At 39.1% G+C, this 15,212-nt stretch overlaps 1 protein-coding gene across 1 annotated transcript in view; it reads right to left on the bottom strand.

Annotated features, from left to right (window-relative positions):
• Nucleotides 1-15,212, bottom strand: part of CC2D1B (coiled-coil and C2 domain containing 1B) — a 28,523-nt gene that overhangs the window by 2,062 nt on the left and 11,249 nt on the right. The window contains exons 11-22 of the mRNA XM_015810900.1: nucleotides 13,947-14,019; nucleotides 12,943-13,079; nucleotides 11,968-12,163; nucleotides 10,704-10,876; nucleotides 9,448-9,573; nucleotides 8,039-8,097; nucleotides 6,558-6,674; nucleotides 5,322-5,395; nucleotides 4,474-4,532; nucleotides 2,955-3,006; nucleotides 1,439-1,538; nucleotides 723-813 (exon numbers count right to left, since the gene is read on the bottom strand). Of these exons, the coding sequence (XP_015666386.1) occupies nucleotides 723-813; nucleotides 1,439-1,538; nucleotides 2,955-3,006; nucleotides 4,474-4,532; nucleotides 5,322-5,395; nucleotides 6,558-6,674; nucleotides 8,039-8,097; nucleotides 9,448-9,573; nucleotides 10,704-10,876; nucleotides 11,968-12,163; nucleotides 12,943-13,079; nucleotides 13,947-14,019 (1,257 nt within the window). The remainder of the gene's footprint in view (nucleotides 1-722; nucleotides 814-1,438; nucleotides 1,539-2,954; nucleotides 3,007-4,473; nucleotides 4,533-5,321; nucleotides 5,396-6,557; nucleotides 6,675-8,038; nucleotides 8,098-9,447; nucleotides 9,574-10,703; nucleotides 10,877-11,967; nucleotides 12,164-12,942; nucleotides 13,080-13,946; nucleotides 14,020-15,212) is intronic.

Here is a 15,212-nt window from a genome sequence, read left to right as displayed (position 1 = left end):
TCAGTATATATGGTAAACAATATACAGAGACGGAACAATAGTGCAAAGCTACATGGGCAAATTATATCATAGTTTAAAAGGTGCTATTAAAACAAATAAATGTGTTCAAGCGTTCCCTTCTTACAAATTTATGAACAAATATATCAGAAAACTTCTTTGGAAACAGCAAAATATCTACTAATGGAGGGCTGTCAAACTGCCGGTCCACAGGCCAGATGCGTCATGCCGAAACCGCGCCCACCCCATTGCCGGTAATGGAAAAAAAGTCACGATATCTCGCAACACGTCACGTGACGTTGCGAGTTTGACACCTGTGTACTAATGTATTACATTAAGATATCCAATTCTATACACAGTATGAATTGTGATTTGATTTTTCTAGTCAACTTCTTATGCATTTAGATTGCACAGAAATATGCAGAAGAGGATGTGATTAAGGAAGATGAGCTAAGTTGGTCAGCACATAATTCTTGCATTCTTGTACCAAGCCACTCAACACAAACATTATTTGAAAATTTCAATAGATTTTCTTATCCACATAAAGACATGGATGAATCCTCCAACTATTTCGGAACCAGCATATAGCAAAGAAAATATTATCAACGAACTGCCAGGGATAGAAATCAGTTATATCCCATTTTGTAGTGTATCTTCAGAATACAAAATGATACAAAGAAAATACCATTTGAATATAGTTCTGTTCAAAAAGCTTGGCGTTGTACCTCAATGATCTCTCTAATTTCACATTCAGATTCCAATTTGTCAAGTTTCAAATGTGCTGCTCCCACTTGCTTGTCACTCCTGAAAAAGGACCTGGGAAAAGGAAATCACCAAAACCAGAATTAAGCTCCCTTAACTGGGTTGGAAATAGCAACAACATTCTATACTCATTCAGGACATGAAATTTTGACACCTGTGGAAATTTTGACATCTTTGGTTTATTAATTTCTTTGGAATCAAATATGGACATAAAATACAGGTAATTAGAAGAAAGCTGACCAACTGCACGCATGTTTGCTAATATGCTAATAATGGTCATAGCTTACTGCCAGATGAGTTAGGAGAAATAGACACGAGTTGTTCTTCACCTCTCTCACACATACACACACATGAATGCGCACACACAAACATGGGTAAGAGCTGAGACCTGGGTAGAGACATTTTACAACTTGGTTTTTTGTTGGGATGGATTCCCTTCAGAATAATGTCAAGCACCTTAGTTCTTTTTATTTATTAAATTTATATTCCACCCACCTAACTGTCCACTCTTGATTAACTATGCCATAAAGATTATTCTCTGCCCGTTTTCCTTGAGGCACAGCAGAACTTCCAAAAGTTAATAGAGTCACAGAAGGTGTCCCCTCTTTTTCAAACAGAACATTGTGGTTCTGTTTCATGCAACTAACTGTATTACGCTCCCCTGGACATGAACACTTACCCTTTGTGAAAAATCTCAAATTTGATTCCTTTGGTTTGAATTGCTCTTCGAAAACCTCTGTGATTTCGATTGATGTTCAACTTGAATAGCTGATTATATTCTACAAGTTTAAAAGAAGTTGCATAAAATACTTGGAACAGTTAAAAGGTTCTGGAGTCATTCAAATCTCCAGCAGAACATGTAACCAGTGGTCCAAAAAAACACATTTTTTTGCCACTTTATATGGCATGACTATGACCCTAGTTTAGTTCTGCAACTTAAACAATATCATATTTCCACAGACAGTACTCAGGTTAAGCAAGGAATCCTTTTCAGGAATCCTTGCAAAAGCTGGTATTTTCACATGTTTGAATTTTCATGTATGATCCAATGGAAGTGCCATTTTGCGTATGCAGAAAAATGACAGTTGCTGCTTTTGTTCCCATTGCTTAAGGGAGCAAAGTAATCAGGGCTTGTATAACCTGGGATCCCCTGAGCTTCTGGACTGTACCTTAATTTTACCCTAATTTTTACCTTAATGTTATTCCATACGGATATAAATGTTTGGAATACAAGCTAAGTGACATCATTTTCATCTTTATAAATCTAAGCAATTTTTTTTTAAAAAAAACATGCTATAGGATTTATTTATTATTAGATTTCTATGCCAGCCATCTCATTAAGGTGATTCTAGGCTATAGGATTTATGCTAAATAGTGTAAGAACCATCGATCCAAGAAGCGATCATGCAGTTGGTAAAAAAAATACTTTAATTCTTTAAAACATTACATGGAAAATGTACAATGTAGTTCAGAATTTCTTGGATTTGTAATAGACTGAACACCTGCTAGAGTCCTATAACCAGTACAAGTTCTCAGGCCTAAGGCTGCATGATCTCCAGTTAAAAGAATTTCATTTAAGCTTCTGCTTCTGACTTCAAAAGCCACTAACAAGCAGTAGACCCGTCACCTAGTCTTGGCTCAGATTTTTAAAAATGAAAACCTCTGGAGGGGATACCAGGTTAGGAAAGGCTGCAGTCAACAATATTTGGTTGAGAGAGATGAATGTAAAATAGAATTTTTTACATTCATCCTGGTTCCGAAACCAGCTCCAGAAGTTGTGAATGCTCCAACACTGGAAGTTTTAAAGAAGAGATTGAACAATCATTTGTCTGAAATGGCATAGGGTTTCTTGTCTGAGCAGGGGGTTGGATTAGAAGACCTCCAAGGTCTATTCTATTCTACTCTACTCTACTCTATTCCTATTCTATTCCTATTCTATTCTATTCCTATTCTATTCCTATTCTATTCTATTCTATTCTATTCTATTTTCTATTCTATTCTATTCTATTCTATTCTATTTTCTATTCTATTCTATTCTATTCTATTCTATTCTATTCTATTCTATTCTATTCTATTCTATTCCTATTCTATTTTCTTTTCTATTTTCTATTTTCTATTCTATTCTATTCTATTCTATTCTATTCTATTCTTTACCTGCTTCTCATCAAAGGTAAAAGAAAACCCAATGCACATACCTGGGCAGTTGGTATTTTTAACCACTGATGTTTTGCTTTTCTGAGCTTGTTCCTGGTTTTGAAAAAAAGAAATACAGGTGAAAATATTTACTTAAGAAGCAACTAAACTAACCCCTACATCAGTATGATAGATTTGTAAGATTTTGTATCTTTTATTTTGGAAAAATGAACCACAGTGGCATGATTAAAATGTCTATAAGTCACTGAAGTGACCTGTGAATTGACAAAGAGTTTATCATAATCCAAGGTTGACTAAATGCTTCCCAAAACCAAAGAAGGTAGGAAAGTTACTAAACACTGGCTAGAGTGCAGCCTTATTGTTTTCTCACATTTTAAAACAAAAGAAAGCATGAAATATTCTGACGGGCTGAAGTGATTGTACCATGAAAGATACAGTTCCTGGGTTGCATTTGTGGATAGAAAGAATTTGGAACATACCTATCCTTCTAGACCTTTTAGAATGTATAGAAATGATTTCAGACAGACATTCTGCTAAATAACCTAGCCCACAGTCAGTTATACTTATTTATAAATATAACTGAACAGTTATTAATCTACAATCTATAGACAAGATGGGTGGCAAACCAGTCGAATGAATGAATGAATGAATGCCCTGCCACATGTGTACCAGCTCTGAATGAGGGTATTTTTATTCTATCCCACTCAGGGGCAAAATTGCAAGTTCTGCCTTCTGAGAGGTCCTAGAATCCATATCACTCAGTCTTCCTTTCCTCTCCAGGCCCCCACAATCTCTGGCTACTGAGAAAGTTTCCTGACAGCATCACTTGGCTTATTAGCTTAGTCTATTGTCTTTTTTTTGGCTGCATCCTAGAAAATTCTTTCTTTTCTCTTTACCTCTTTTTTCCAACTTTTTTCCTTTTCTCAACTTCCTCCCTAATAAAAAAAAATTGCTTCTGTTTTTCCAAATCTTACTCAGTATTCTCAGTATTCTGCCCCAAAGGTGCTTTTCAAGAGGTAACTGGATTTTCTTGTGGTTTTTTTTTCCCTTGAAAATATTTCTCAATTCTGAAGAAGCTTCTTGGATGAGAAGCAAAACATTTTCAAGGAAAAAAAAATCAAGAAAGTCCAGTTGCCTTTTGAAAAGCACCTTTGAGACAACCATGATCTGGATGATTGAAAATCTCCATAGACATTTAATCTGGATATGATATTGCTCATGTGTTAAACAGAATGGTTATGAGGATTAATGAGATAATGCAGCCCCTTGAGTGCTAAGGAAAATAAATATATATTATCAATTGCAAATATGAGAAACTAGGATATGGCATCTTCAAAGTTCTTCTATTTGACACATTGTCCTCTGTTTCTCTCCTCTCATCAGCACTAACACCTGTCAATCAGGCTGTGGAGGAGAAACGTATGTACTCATATTTACTACTTATATTAACTCTCCAGAGTGCTGATATTTGAAAAAGACATTAAAAACAATTCCTAAAATTTGGCATGTAATAAATACTCCAGAGGTTAACAGAAGCCACAGGCTTGATTGTATACTTACTGTGTTAGGATAATGAAATTCAAATTTCACAAAGGCATCCAAATCATTAGGCGCCACACCTGGATAAAAAAGAATAAACCAGCTGAGTGTAAATTGTAAGCTTCTTCATGGCATCAGCAATCTCACAGAAAATAACAATTTGTGAATAATTAAGAATGGTGCTTGTTAGATCCCAAATTCCTTGCAAATTTTAAGAAGCACAATTTTTACAGATTACATGAGATCAACATTTATAAAGTTATTGTTAAAAGCAATAACTATGAGCTACATTTGCAGTGTTTGACTCTGATCCATTTTAGTAAATTTCAGCTATATTCAATGTAGCCCAATTTAAGACATTGCATTTGTGTGTACTTTTAACATTTTCTTGTCAAAGTAATCCCATTGCTGTAACTCCATCAAACCCAACACCTGGAAGATCATCTTTTGAAGGTGTGGGAGAGTTTGAACAGGCATTTCAGAATTTAGGTATTACAATAGCTCTTCAATCCCACAAGAGAATTTAGAAGTCACCCAAGCAGGAATAGTTTAATATTTATCATCTTTAATATTCAACTTTCTAATTCTGATGTCATGAAATGAAGCCTGCACAGGAGAATCCCACTGGTAGAAAGAACTGAAAAGGCACTTTTTACTTATTCCTCTTTCTTCCTGAAAGCCCCCTCACCCACCATATTATCTGAAAACCCATCAGTTCCCTAAAGCAGACTTTTATCTAGAAATATAAAATTGGCAAGAAATGTTCTACAGTTAGCTATTTTTGAACATGAAATTCTGAGATTTACAAATGAAGGAAACTTAAAAGGCAAGAAAGATCCCCCCCAAATAACATGTTGCCTGTGAATTACCTGCTGGAGCTGGTAGATTGATTCCTCTAACGATGATTAGATGCATCTCTGTGCTACTGAGTTCTGAAAATATTCTACAAGGCAAGTTAAAAGAATATATGAATGACTCAAATTTTTTTATTTACCTTAAGTTTTCCAAACCAAGTGTAACAAAGGTGTAGAAATCCAAATTATGGAGAAAAACATAACATGATGTGGACACATTAAACAGAATTACAGGAAGAGTGTCAAGAGGAGGAGGATTTGGACACAACATGGATTCCCATTCTAGCTGACAGCTATAATATTGTATGTAATTTCTTGTAATGGTTTGAAATGGATATTCTAATGCAGCTTTAAGGTTTAGAAGCATCAATACAGAAGTCCACAGAATTCTAGACCAGTGTTGGCGAACCTATGGCACGCGTGCCAGAGGCGGCACTCAGAGCCCTCTCTGTGGGCACGTGCGCCATGCTCCGGAGATGGCAACCGTCCCTCTTCAACCAGCCGCCCACTAACTCGCCAAGGTCCCACATGGCTGAATGCATCCCAGCACAGCTGGTTTCCCTCCCCCCGTCCCATCCCTCCTGGCCTCACATGCTCTCCTTTTCCCAGGCATGACCCACTGCATAGCCTCCTCAGCTGTCGGCCATCTGTCTAGCTCAGAGGCGGCTTCTCTGAACTGTTGGCGGCAGGCTACAGAGCCCCAGAGTGCGTCGGTCAATGGGCCGGCAGGCTGTGGCTGCTGATGGACACTGTTGGCCCCCATGCGCTCGCTGGCCTCTATGTGCGGGGGCTGATGGGGTCAGGCAGCAGCTGCCCCGGCCCCTGCCTCACCTTGCCCTGCGACAATGGCAGCCCTGCCCTGCCTCACCTTGCCTCGCCCTGCAGGATAAGCCTCCTGCCCACCACCCCACCTGCCAGAGACCCCCTGGATCTCCCACAACCCTGCCTGGCCCCCACAGGTGTCCCTCCCCACAAGCAACATCGAGGTGACCATGCCAACCTTGGCCACACCCACCCAATCTGCCATGACCACCACAGGCATGCCCACCCAGTGGGCCACGCCCACCTGGCACCCGGTGATAAATAAGTGGGTTTTGGGTTGCAGTTTGGGCACTCGGTGTTTAAAAGATTCGCCATCACTGTTCTAGACTGTTTACTCCCAAATATTTCAAACAGTTCATCAAGGTACATGAACAAGAGTTTTATAATCTTATCACTGCTCACAGAAGATCAGCCCTTGGTTATCCATACCTTACAATTTTAAAGGTTCGTTCTTCGAAGTGATGGCTTGGGGGATCTAATCCCTGCTTCTGTGCAAGCTGTAAGATCTCCAGATCTTTTTTACAGTGCTGAGCTAGCTTTTCAAACCTGAAACACAGAGTAAGGAAATGGGATGTAGAGTGGAGGTGACAAATGGAAAAATACATTTTGGAACAGTTTTTATCATAATGATAAGCATACAGTCCCAACACTCAAATTCCTGGATAGCACTTCAGATAAGATCCTGGCTGCTGACTGAAACTAAAAGTGATGGTACTAAGGCTGATGAATAACAATCAAAGTGATTCAGATTCTATTTGGAAATCAACCATTTAAGGCCAATTCTTCCACACAATAAATATATATGCAACTTAGAAGAAATTTCCTGACAGAACAATTAATCAATGGAACAACTTGCCTCCAGGGGTTGTGGATGCTCCACCACTGGAAATTTTTAAGAAGAGGTTGGACAACCATTTGTCTGAAATGATATAGGGCTTCCTGCCTGAGCAGGGGGTTGGGCTAGATGACCTCCAAGGTCCCTTCCAACTCTGTTATTCTATTCTATTTAAAACTGTACTGGGTATGGGAAAAGCTTGGTTGACAAAGGAAAACATATAAAGCAAAGAGATTACGCAGACAGTAGCAGGAACTGGATAGCCTTGAAGAAACCTCCTGAAGAAAACTGTAGCTATCCTGAGTTGGCATTGACAGTCCTAAACTGGTTAGAACTGGTGCTCAACTACAGACTAAGAGAGAGGGTTTATACCAGTGTTTTTCAAACTTGACAATTTTAAGATGAGTGGACTTCAATGCCCAGAATTCATGCTGGCTGGAGAATTCTGGGAGTTGAACTCCATACATCTTAAAGTTGCCAAATTTTAAAAATACTGGTTTGCGCAGAATGCAGATGCTAGGAATCATGTAGAAAAATAATATACATATTAAAATTACTTTGATATTTATGGAATAACATATAGCCATTAAAATTGTGTATAGATTTATGGACTAGCATATGGCAATTAAATAAATTTTACACAGTCTGTAACATTTATCTGGGTTGCAATCAATTGGGTAGTTTATTTTAAAGATTTCATTTTAATAAAAGTACTAAAAAAAATAACCCCTGCTGAGAACAAACATCATCTTAAGTAACATTTTCTCTTTTTCTCAACAGAAATGCCTCTTTCTAAAAACATAGAGGCTTCTGTAGGGAAGCAAAGAAGACTTGCATATATTTAACTACAAATCCGGATTAATATGCCAAATGCTATGCCCAGTACCATACAAAGCAGACCAAGAAAATTCCCATAAGCTTCAGATAGCAAGGCAAACAACTTCCAAACAGCTGAAACAAAAACTTACAACAAGGAAAGCAAATCTACTGCAAACTCTCCCAAGTTACATGCATATTCACCCCCAGATTTTTAATGTTACTACGCACAACAAAATATCTTGAACTACAAACCTACCTTGAAGTTTCAGTTACATTTCCCAGATGCATAAATTGTTTGGAATACTGCATACATTTCTATTAATGGAAAACAGAACAAATGTTTGAAAATGATCTGAAAGGAAATGTATCCAGTCTTATGTGCAAAATTCTGGTTTATTACAACCAAGCAATCATACTGCTACATACTGCAGGGTTACAACCTAGTGGTTTCTACATGCTTGCAAGAGAAGCTAAACACACACACACACACACACACAAAATTCCAATACCAATCTTTTTAGCTCCCTCAAATTACTCTGAATTTATGAGGCAGTTAAGGGTATATGAATGAAATGTGGAGTATAAGGATGACACTGTGTTGCTGGGTGGTATTTAATCTACTTGCATCTTGGCTGATAAGGAAGAGTGAAGCATCTGATTAGGCTTCTATCTTTTTCATTTCCTTGTAAACTCCTCCTTTCCCCAAAGGAGGCCTATCTCCATTTTCTATACAATTAAATGAGAAGAAACGATTATAAAAAAAGTGAAGGAAAGTGATGGGTAAATACCGCTGTAGTTTCTCATTGGATGACAGAATTCCAATTATAAGCAGAGAACAGCATGGCTCATTTCAGACATGATGATGTGACCTAGTTTTATGCAGTTTGTCTGCATAAACTATGTGTGAGCAGCAAATATGGTTTATGCTCTTTCATTTTCAGACATGGCTATAGATAAGGAAACAGAAACGTTTCTTTAAAAAATTGCCAACCCAAGTGAATTTTGATTCTTTGGAACCGTCGTTTCTAAAAAAAAAAAAAAAAAATGTGCAAAGATCATGGTGATTCTGCCTTGTTCAAACAAACCAAAATTTAAATCCGGAGTGCAAAAAAGTATAGACCCACAGCATCCTTTTGCAGCCCCCAGAACTCAGGCCAATGGGAGGGGGTAAAAATGATTTCAGCCTTTTTTTAATCTGCATTTTTGAAGCTTTAAAAAAAAATTAAGGGTAAACAGTCTCATAGAAACTGGAACCTAACTCAATCTACTTTTGGAATGCAGCCCTCAAGTTGGTTAGTCTGATGAATTCTTCCAGGTCAAACAAGTTGTGCACTCCTGAATTAAACCGAAAGCACTGAAGGGTCCTTGGTGCTCTCTGAGCTTGCTTGTTTTCTTGCAGACGTTTCATTACCCAAACTAGGTAACATCATCAGTGCTGTCTCAGAGAGCACCCAAGATCCCTCATTTCAACCCTGAGCTACAAATATTCTCCTTTATTGGTACCAAAAGCATTCAAAAGCAAAGTTTTATGTAAAGACGAAGAGAGGTACTCCTCTGAGCGTCTGCTTTTTGCTTCACTGAGTTGGAGAGGTTTGGGGGCAAGAAAGGATGTGATTGACTCCCAAGTCTTGCTAATGAACCCCAGTTCAGACCACCTCCACTTACCTCATGCTGGTCTTTCAGGAGATTGATGAGCTGAACGTAAACCTCTTCTACTTTCTGAGAAAGTCTAACATCTTCATGATGTATGAAAATAAAATCACCCTCGTCATCCGTAGGAGGTGAAGGCAACTGTACAGCAGAACACAGAACGTGTCAGAGATTCCCTGGAAAAAGTGTTGCTGAGACAAAGAAAGGCCATTCATAGGAGACAGGAAAAGACTGGGGAGAAAATGAGCAAAGGGCAACAGAACACTTAAGAATATAATCCTTGATCTCAAGGGCTCATGTGGGTACAATATACAGGTAGTCCTCGTCTTACAATCGTTCATTTAATGATCATTCAAAATAGCACCAAAAAAGGTGACTTACAAATGGTCCTTGCACTTACCACTATCACAGTGTTCCCATGGACATGGGCTCTTGGCAACTGGCATATATTTATGATGGATGCAGTGTCCCAGGATCGTGTGATCTCTATTGCACAGCTGGCTTCTGACCAGTAAAGTTAATGAGGGAAGCCGAGTGGTTGTAAAATTGGGTGCCACTCACTTAACAATAACCTCACTTAACGATGGAAGTCCCGGTCCCAATTGTGGTGATAAGTTGAGGATGACCTGTTATCTGTTTTCTTGGACTAGCAGGCAATATCAGAATGCGGTGCCAAATGACACCGAATTGCCTTCAAAGGCCAGTGATCCATCTACGAGAATGCTGAGTGAACCCCAGTAATTGAGGCTGTGAGGAACTTTGCCTGCACCATCTTTCCTAAGGTTTTGGGACAATACTTTCCATTAGCAATTGGGAAGAAGTATTTGGGTTGACTCCTGAGCGTGGAAAAGGGGAAGGAATGTTATATTATCCTTTACCTTCTCAGCCCAAAATGTTTTGGATAACTTCGTATCTATGACACTGTACGTTCAATGTGAGAACTTGCAAATAACTGATATTTCAAGAAACCATGGCTTAAAACCCCCCGAATTATATATATAAGAATGCAACCATTAAATTACCTCTTTCCTCATCACCCAGTTGAACTGCTCCAAACATATGAACAATAAATTATTTGAAGAAAACTGTAAAATATACCAAATAAAAAACTTCCTATAATTCAAGGTTGGTGTGAAGAAAACTGGGCAAGTGGATAGTACAAATATTTCATTTGCCCCAAATTCAAAAGACTATATTTCCTTCTTACTGGTGAATATATATACATGTATACGAACACATACAGACATTCAAAATATGCCAGTCTTGCTGACCTTTGAAATATCCACCAATTTGCCATTTTTTGCCATCTCAATTTTTGGATCTAAGCTCTTGGCTGTTCTCAGGTAGGCCTTGGCTTGTTCGAGATCATTTTTCTTCTTTGCCTGAACCGCAGCCTTGAGGTATTGCTTTTTTCTGTTCTCTAGAAATTCAAGATGCTCCTTGGCTGAAAGGAAACAAAAAGGTTCCTCAGTTTAAAAAAAAAAAAAATTAGATATGGATCTGACAAGCTTTCATGCTTTTTATTTAATCTCACAGGCAAATAAACAGAAAGCCAACAATCAAATGCAATTGTATACAAAGGCACTGAGGTTACACTGTGCAAGTGTGAGAGTAATTTTATCTTTATGGAGTACATTTTTCACTAAGGTGTTTTTTTTTACTCATTCTGTTTTTCTGAACATAATTCTAAGGAAGAACCTCCAGATTCAAAGACTGAAGAAGGATAGCTATGTTTGGTCCTCATCTCTGAACTTCCCTGAAGCATCTGCAGCAGGTCTAACTATGGGGTGTACTACAGTTTTCTGTGGGGGGATTTTCCCCCTTTTCTCTTTTCAGAAGTTTAAACTGTATTATACTGTTTTAGGGCAGTGATGGCGAATCTTTTAGATACCAAGTGCCCCAAAACTGGCCCCGCCCCCGCTCCACCTCCTGCCCCGCTCCCGCTCTGCCCATCCCCCGCCTCGCCTGCCCACAGGACCACTCACCACCTCCAGGGCCCACCGCAGATCACCCAGGCAGCCCAACAGCACTATGGCGGCCACACCCTCTGCCCGCGCCCTGCGGCATCAACTGCATGATGGGGTGTGAGGGCAGAGTCTTGTCTACACTGCCTGGCTGCCATGTCCTTGGCTGCGCTGCTCCGTGTGGGCCACACTCGAGGGCAACTCTCTTTCAGGGGGGCTGCTGGAGAGGAGAGGGTCACGGGGGAAGGCAAGGCTGGGGCAACGACACGTGTGCCCACAGGGAGGGCTCCGAGTGCCGCCTCTGGCACCCGTGCCATAGGTTCGCCACCACTGTTTTAGGGGATCCACTACAATTTTTGCATGTTTCTCAACTCAAAAATTGTGAGAATACATGCCATTTGTAATTAAAATGGCTCCGGGGTACAAAGAAAAGGGGTTGGGAGGTCACAATGCAATTGGGATTCAAACTGCCCATTTGGTCTAATACATTAGAGCTGTTTTTATTATCACAATATGGTGTAAACAAGAAAAATATGACTGCTGGACCGCCAGGTCTCTCTGGAAATCTTACCAGCTGAAGGAAGGTTTTCAGTAGATGGAGATCTCTCTGATGCTATTCCAGAGATAGGCAGGGAATGGTCTTTCTCTGAAGGAGAGTCTTCCTGGATTAAAGTAGATGGCACCACAAGTGGCTGAACAATTTGCACAGGTTTGGTAGGCAGCTGGGTGGGCTTTTGGGAAGCTGGAACCGGTGTGGTTGGTTCACTCTATAGAAATGAAACAGAAATTAAAAACCACATGCATGAAAGCTAATTAATGGAAAATGATCAATAGGGTACACATGGATCCCATTACAGCAAATGCTGCTCTGGGGTTATTCAAAACAGAGAAGCCTCAGCCTTAAAATGTGGCTTTTTAACAAAATGGTAGAATGCAACCTTCTCCAGTTTAGATTTTCCAAAAGGCTAAACTATAATTTCCAATATTCCTATATGTATACTGGCAGGGAATTTTTGTAAATTTCAGCTCAACGTTTTTGGGAAGGTGTCAGAGTGGAGAAGGCCGGATTTGGAGTACTCCATTGTTCAATATGGGGTTGATGAGATGATGAACTAGTAATAGGTACTCAAACTTTAAGTCTTAACTGACATTAGCAAGGCAAGAGTAATATTCAGCCTTAAACCAGCACAGGTTTTCACGTTATCATGTGTCTTAAATCAAAACAGAAATCTGTATCAATGCATTGCCAAAAGAACTGTAGGATTAAATTCATTTTTTTTCTTCCTAATATTTTTCCTGCAAGTGCAGAGTCCACTTTGTTGAATTGATCAAGTGTTTATCCTTTGGTTGGTAGGAATTGATTTACCAGCTTTGTGGCCGAGCCTGACATTGTGACTGTGGGACAGTTGCTGGTTCAAAGTCATTCAGTTGGCTTTCATGTCTAAGGCAGGACCAGAACTCATAGTCTCCTGGTTCCTAGTCTGGTGCCTTAACCACTAAATCAAACTGGCTCTCTGTTAATTTCATATTTATTTTAGTAATGTACCTCCTCCTCATCATGATCTTTGTCATTTGTCGTTTCTTCCTCCTCTTCCATCTTAATCAATGTGTTAGCATTTTCCAGCATTCCAGAAACTGTGCCAGGACTATCTATAGGAGCCATTCCAGGAATTGGAGGAAATCCTAACAAAATTCAACAAACAAGTCTCAAAATAACAGAAGGAAGAAATGTAAACTACAAACATTTAAGGAATTCATGATTTTAAAAGGGAAAGTGTTTAACATGTTAGTTATATTAAAAAATTTCAAGATCTTAGTTTGTGGACTACAATAACAGCCCACAAAACAAAACCCAACAATTAATAATATTTCTGGAAAAGCTCTGACACGAAAATCCCAGCAATTAAGTTGAAGCTGAAATTTAATTTATTCTAAATGGAGAATATGAATATTGAAAAATCAGAATGATATTCCACATCCATTATGTTTACACATAGGGCAATTTCCCCATATTAACGATATGGTTTTAGATATATTTAGAATTTTCTTCTATCACATAATTTATCCATTTGTATTATAATACTTGTGATCATCCCAGGTAGAAATATTGCTACTTCATCCTCAAACTTTGCAACATAAATGAAATATATAAGCAAATGTGAATTACAACATTTATTTTATAAGGCTTCTTTCAAAAGAGTACATTCTCCAGAACTCCCTATATATGAACGGTTTTTCAGAGTTATCATTTCCATAAAATCTACAACGTTCAAGTAGAAGAGAGGGGCTGATTTTGGTTAAGAGCAAGTTTTACAATTTCTGCCGATACATTAAGGATAAAGTTATTTAGGGAAGTAAAATTTTCAAGCATTTGCTTGTTGTTAAAATCATGCCGATGATTTAGAGGTGACAACAAGCCATTTTTTCTGCATGTGAATGCTGTCTGAGTCTCACAACAAGGCAGAATCTGCTGAAATATATTTGGCACATAGAAAATGTTCACGCTAGGATATTTCACATTATGCACAGCCCTGACAGTTACCCACTTACCAGGGGGGACTGGTAGTTCAGCAAAATTAACTTTTCTTCCTGCTTTATGTGCTCTTATGGCATCTTGATATTGCTGCAATCAGATAGGTTTTTTAGAGACAGAAAATACATATTTATTCTTCATTTGCTGTCAGAAATCAATATATCTTCTGAAAATTCTCTTGGAACAAGAGAGAAGAGTATGTCTCATAGAGTTGCATGCAAAAATTAGGGACATAAATACGAAGTATGTGTTCAGACTGGCAGAAAAATGCTATATTTAACATTCTATCATGAAGTTCTGGTTAGGGTTAGGGATTCATTGGAACACACAATTTGACCATGTAACATTTGCATGAATTCTATCTAAGAAAATACTTTTGTTATATAGTACCTAATTGTCACTGTTTTTTTCTGGCAAAGAATATCAATCCCTGTTTTTGTGATTTAATTTGATGTGTCCTTATACCTGCTTGTTCAGAATTAAGTCCCACTAAGTGCAATGGAGCTTACTCTATAATGGGGCACACTATTCTAGTTCAGTATGAAAGCACATTTTCATACCTTGCTATGTCATGTTGTACAGAAAACAAAGGAGCCAGGTTGGTCTTAGTCAGCAGGGGTAGGCAACCTCGGCTCTTTTATGACTCGTGGACTTCAACTCCCAGAATTCCTGAGTCAGCTATGCTGACTCAGAAATTCTGGGAGTTGAAGTCCACGAGTCATAAAAGAGCCGAGGTTGCCTACCTCTAGTGGTTAAAATGCAGGAATGGGAAAAGGGAAACCTGAGTCCCACTTCCCTATGCAGGAAAGCCAGCTGAACAACCTTGGACAAGTGAATGGCTCAGTCTTAGGAAGATGGCAATGGCAAACCACTATCTGCCCATTCGTTCAGCAACTTTTCAAAGTTATGATGATGCTGAACAAAGGATGATTATGACCGTCCCAGCATTCCCACAATCGTGGAATTGTCATTTGCAACCTTCCCTGCTGGCTTCAAAGGGGAAGCTGACAGAGAAAGTTGCAAGTCCCTGGGGTAAGTCTCTCCCACCACACCTTCTTCCAGCCCCTCTTGGTTTGAGCTGCTGCTAATTTGTATTTTTCCAATTCCTACAGCAAGGCTTTTCTGGCACTGTTTTTGGATGCTGTTTAAGCCTCGTTGGCCACATGTATATCCCCATACGCCCTCCCTGAGCCTCACCCGTGCCCTCCTCACACCCTCAAGGAGCCTCGCTCACCCCCTTGTGTACTCTCACTCTGCCTTCTTTGTACTCCCTCACACACCTT

The sequence above is a fragment of the Protobothrops mucrosquamatus genome, unplaced genomic scaffold, assembly GCF_001527695.2.
Source record: "Protobothrops mucrosquamatus isolate PMUCROS unplaced genomic scaffold, P.Mucros_1.0 scaffold24, whole genome shotgun sequence".
Classification (NCBI taxonomy): Eukaryota; Metazoa; Chordata; class Lepidosauria; order Squamata; family Viperidae; genus Protobothrops; species Protobothrops mucrosquamatus.
This window is presented reverse-complemented; position numbering and strand designations above follow the sequence as displayed.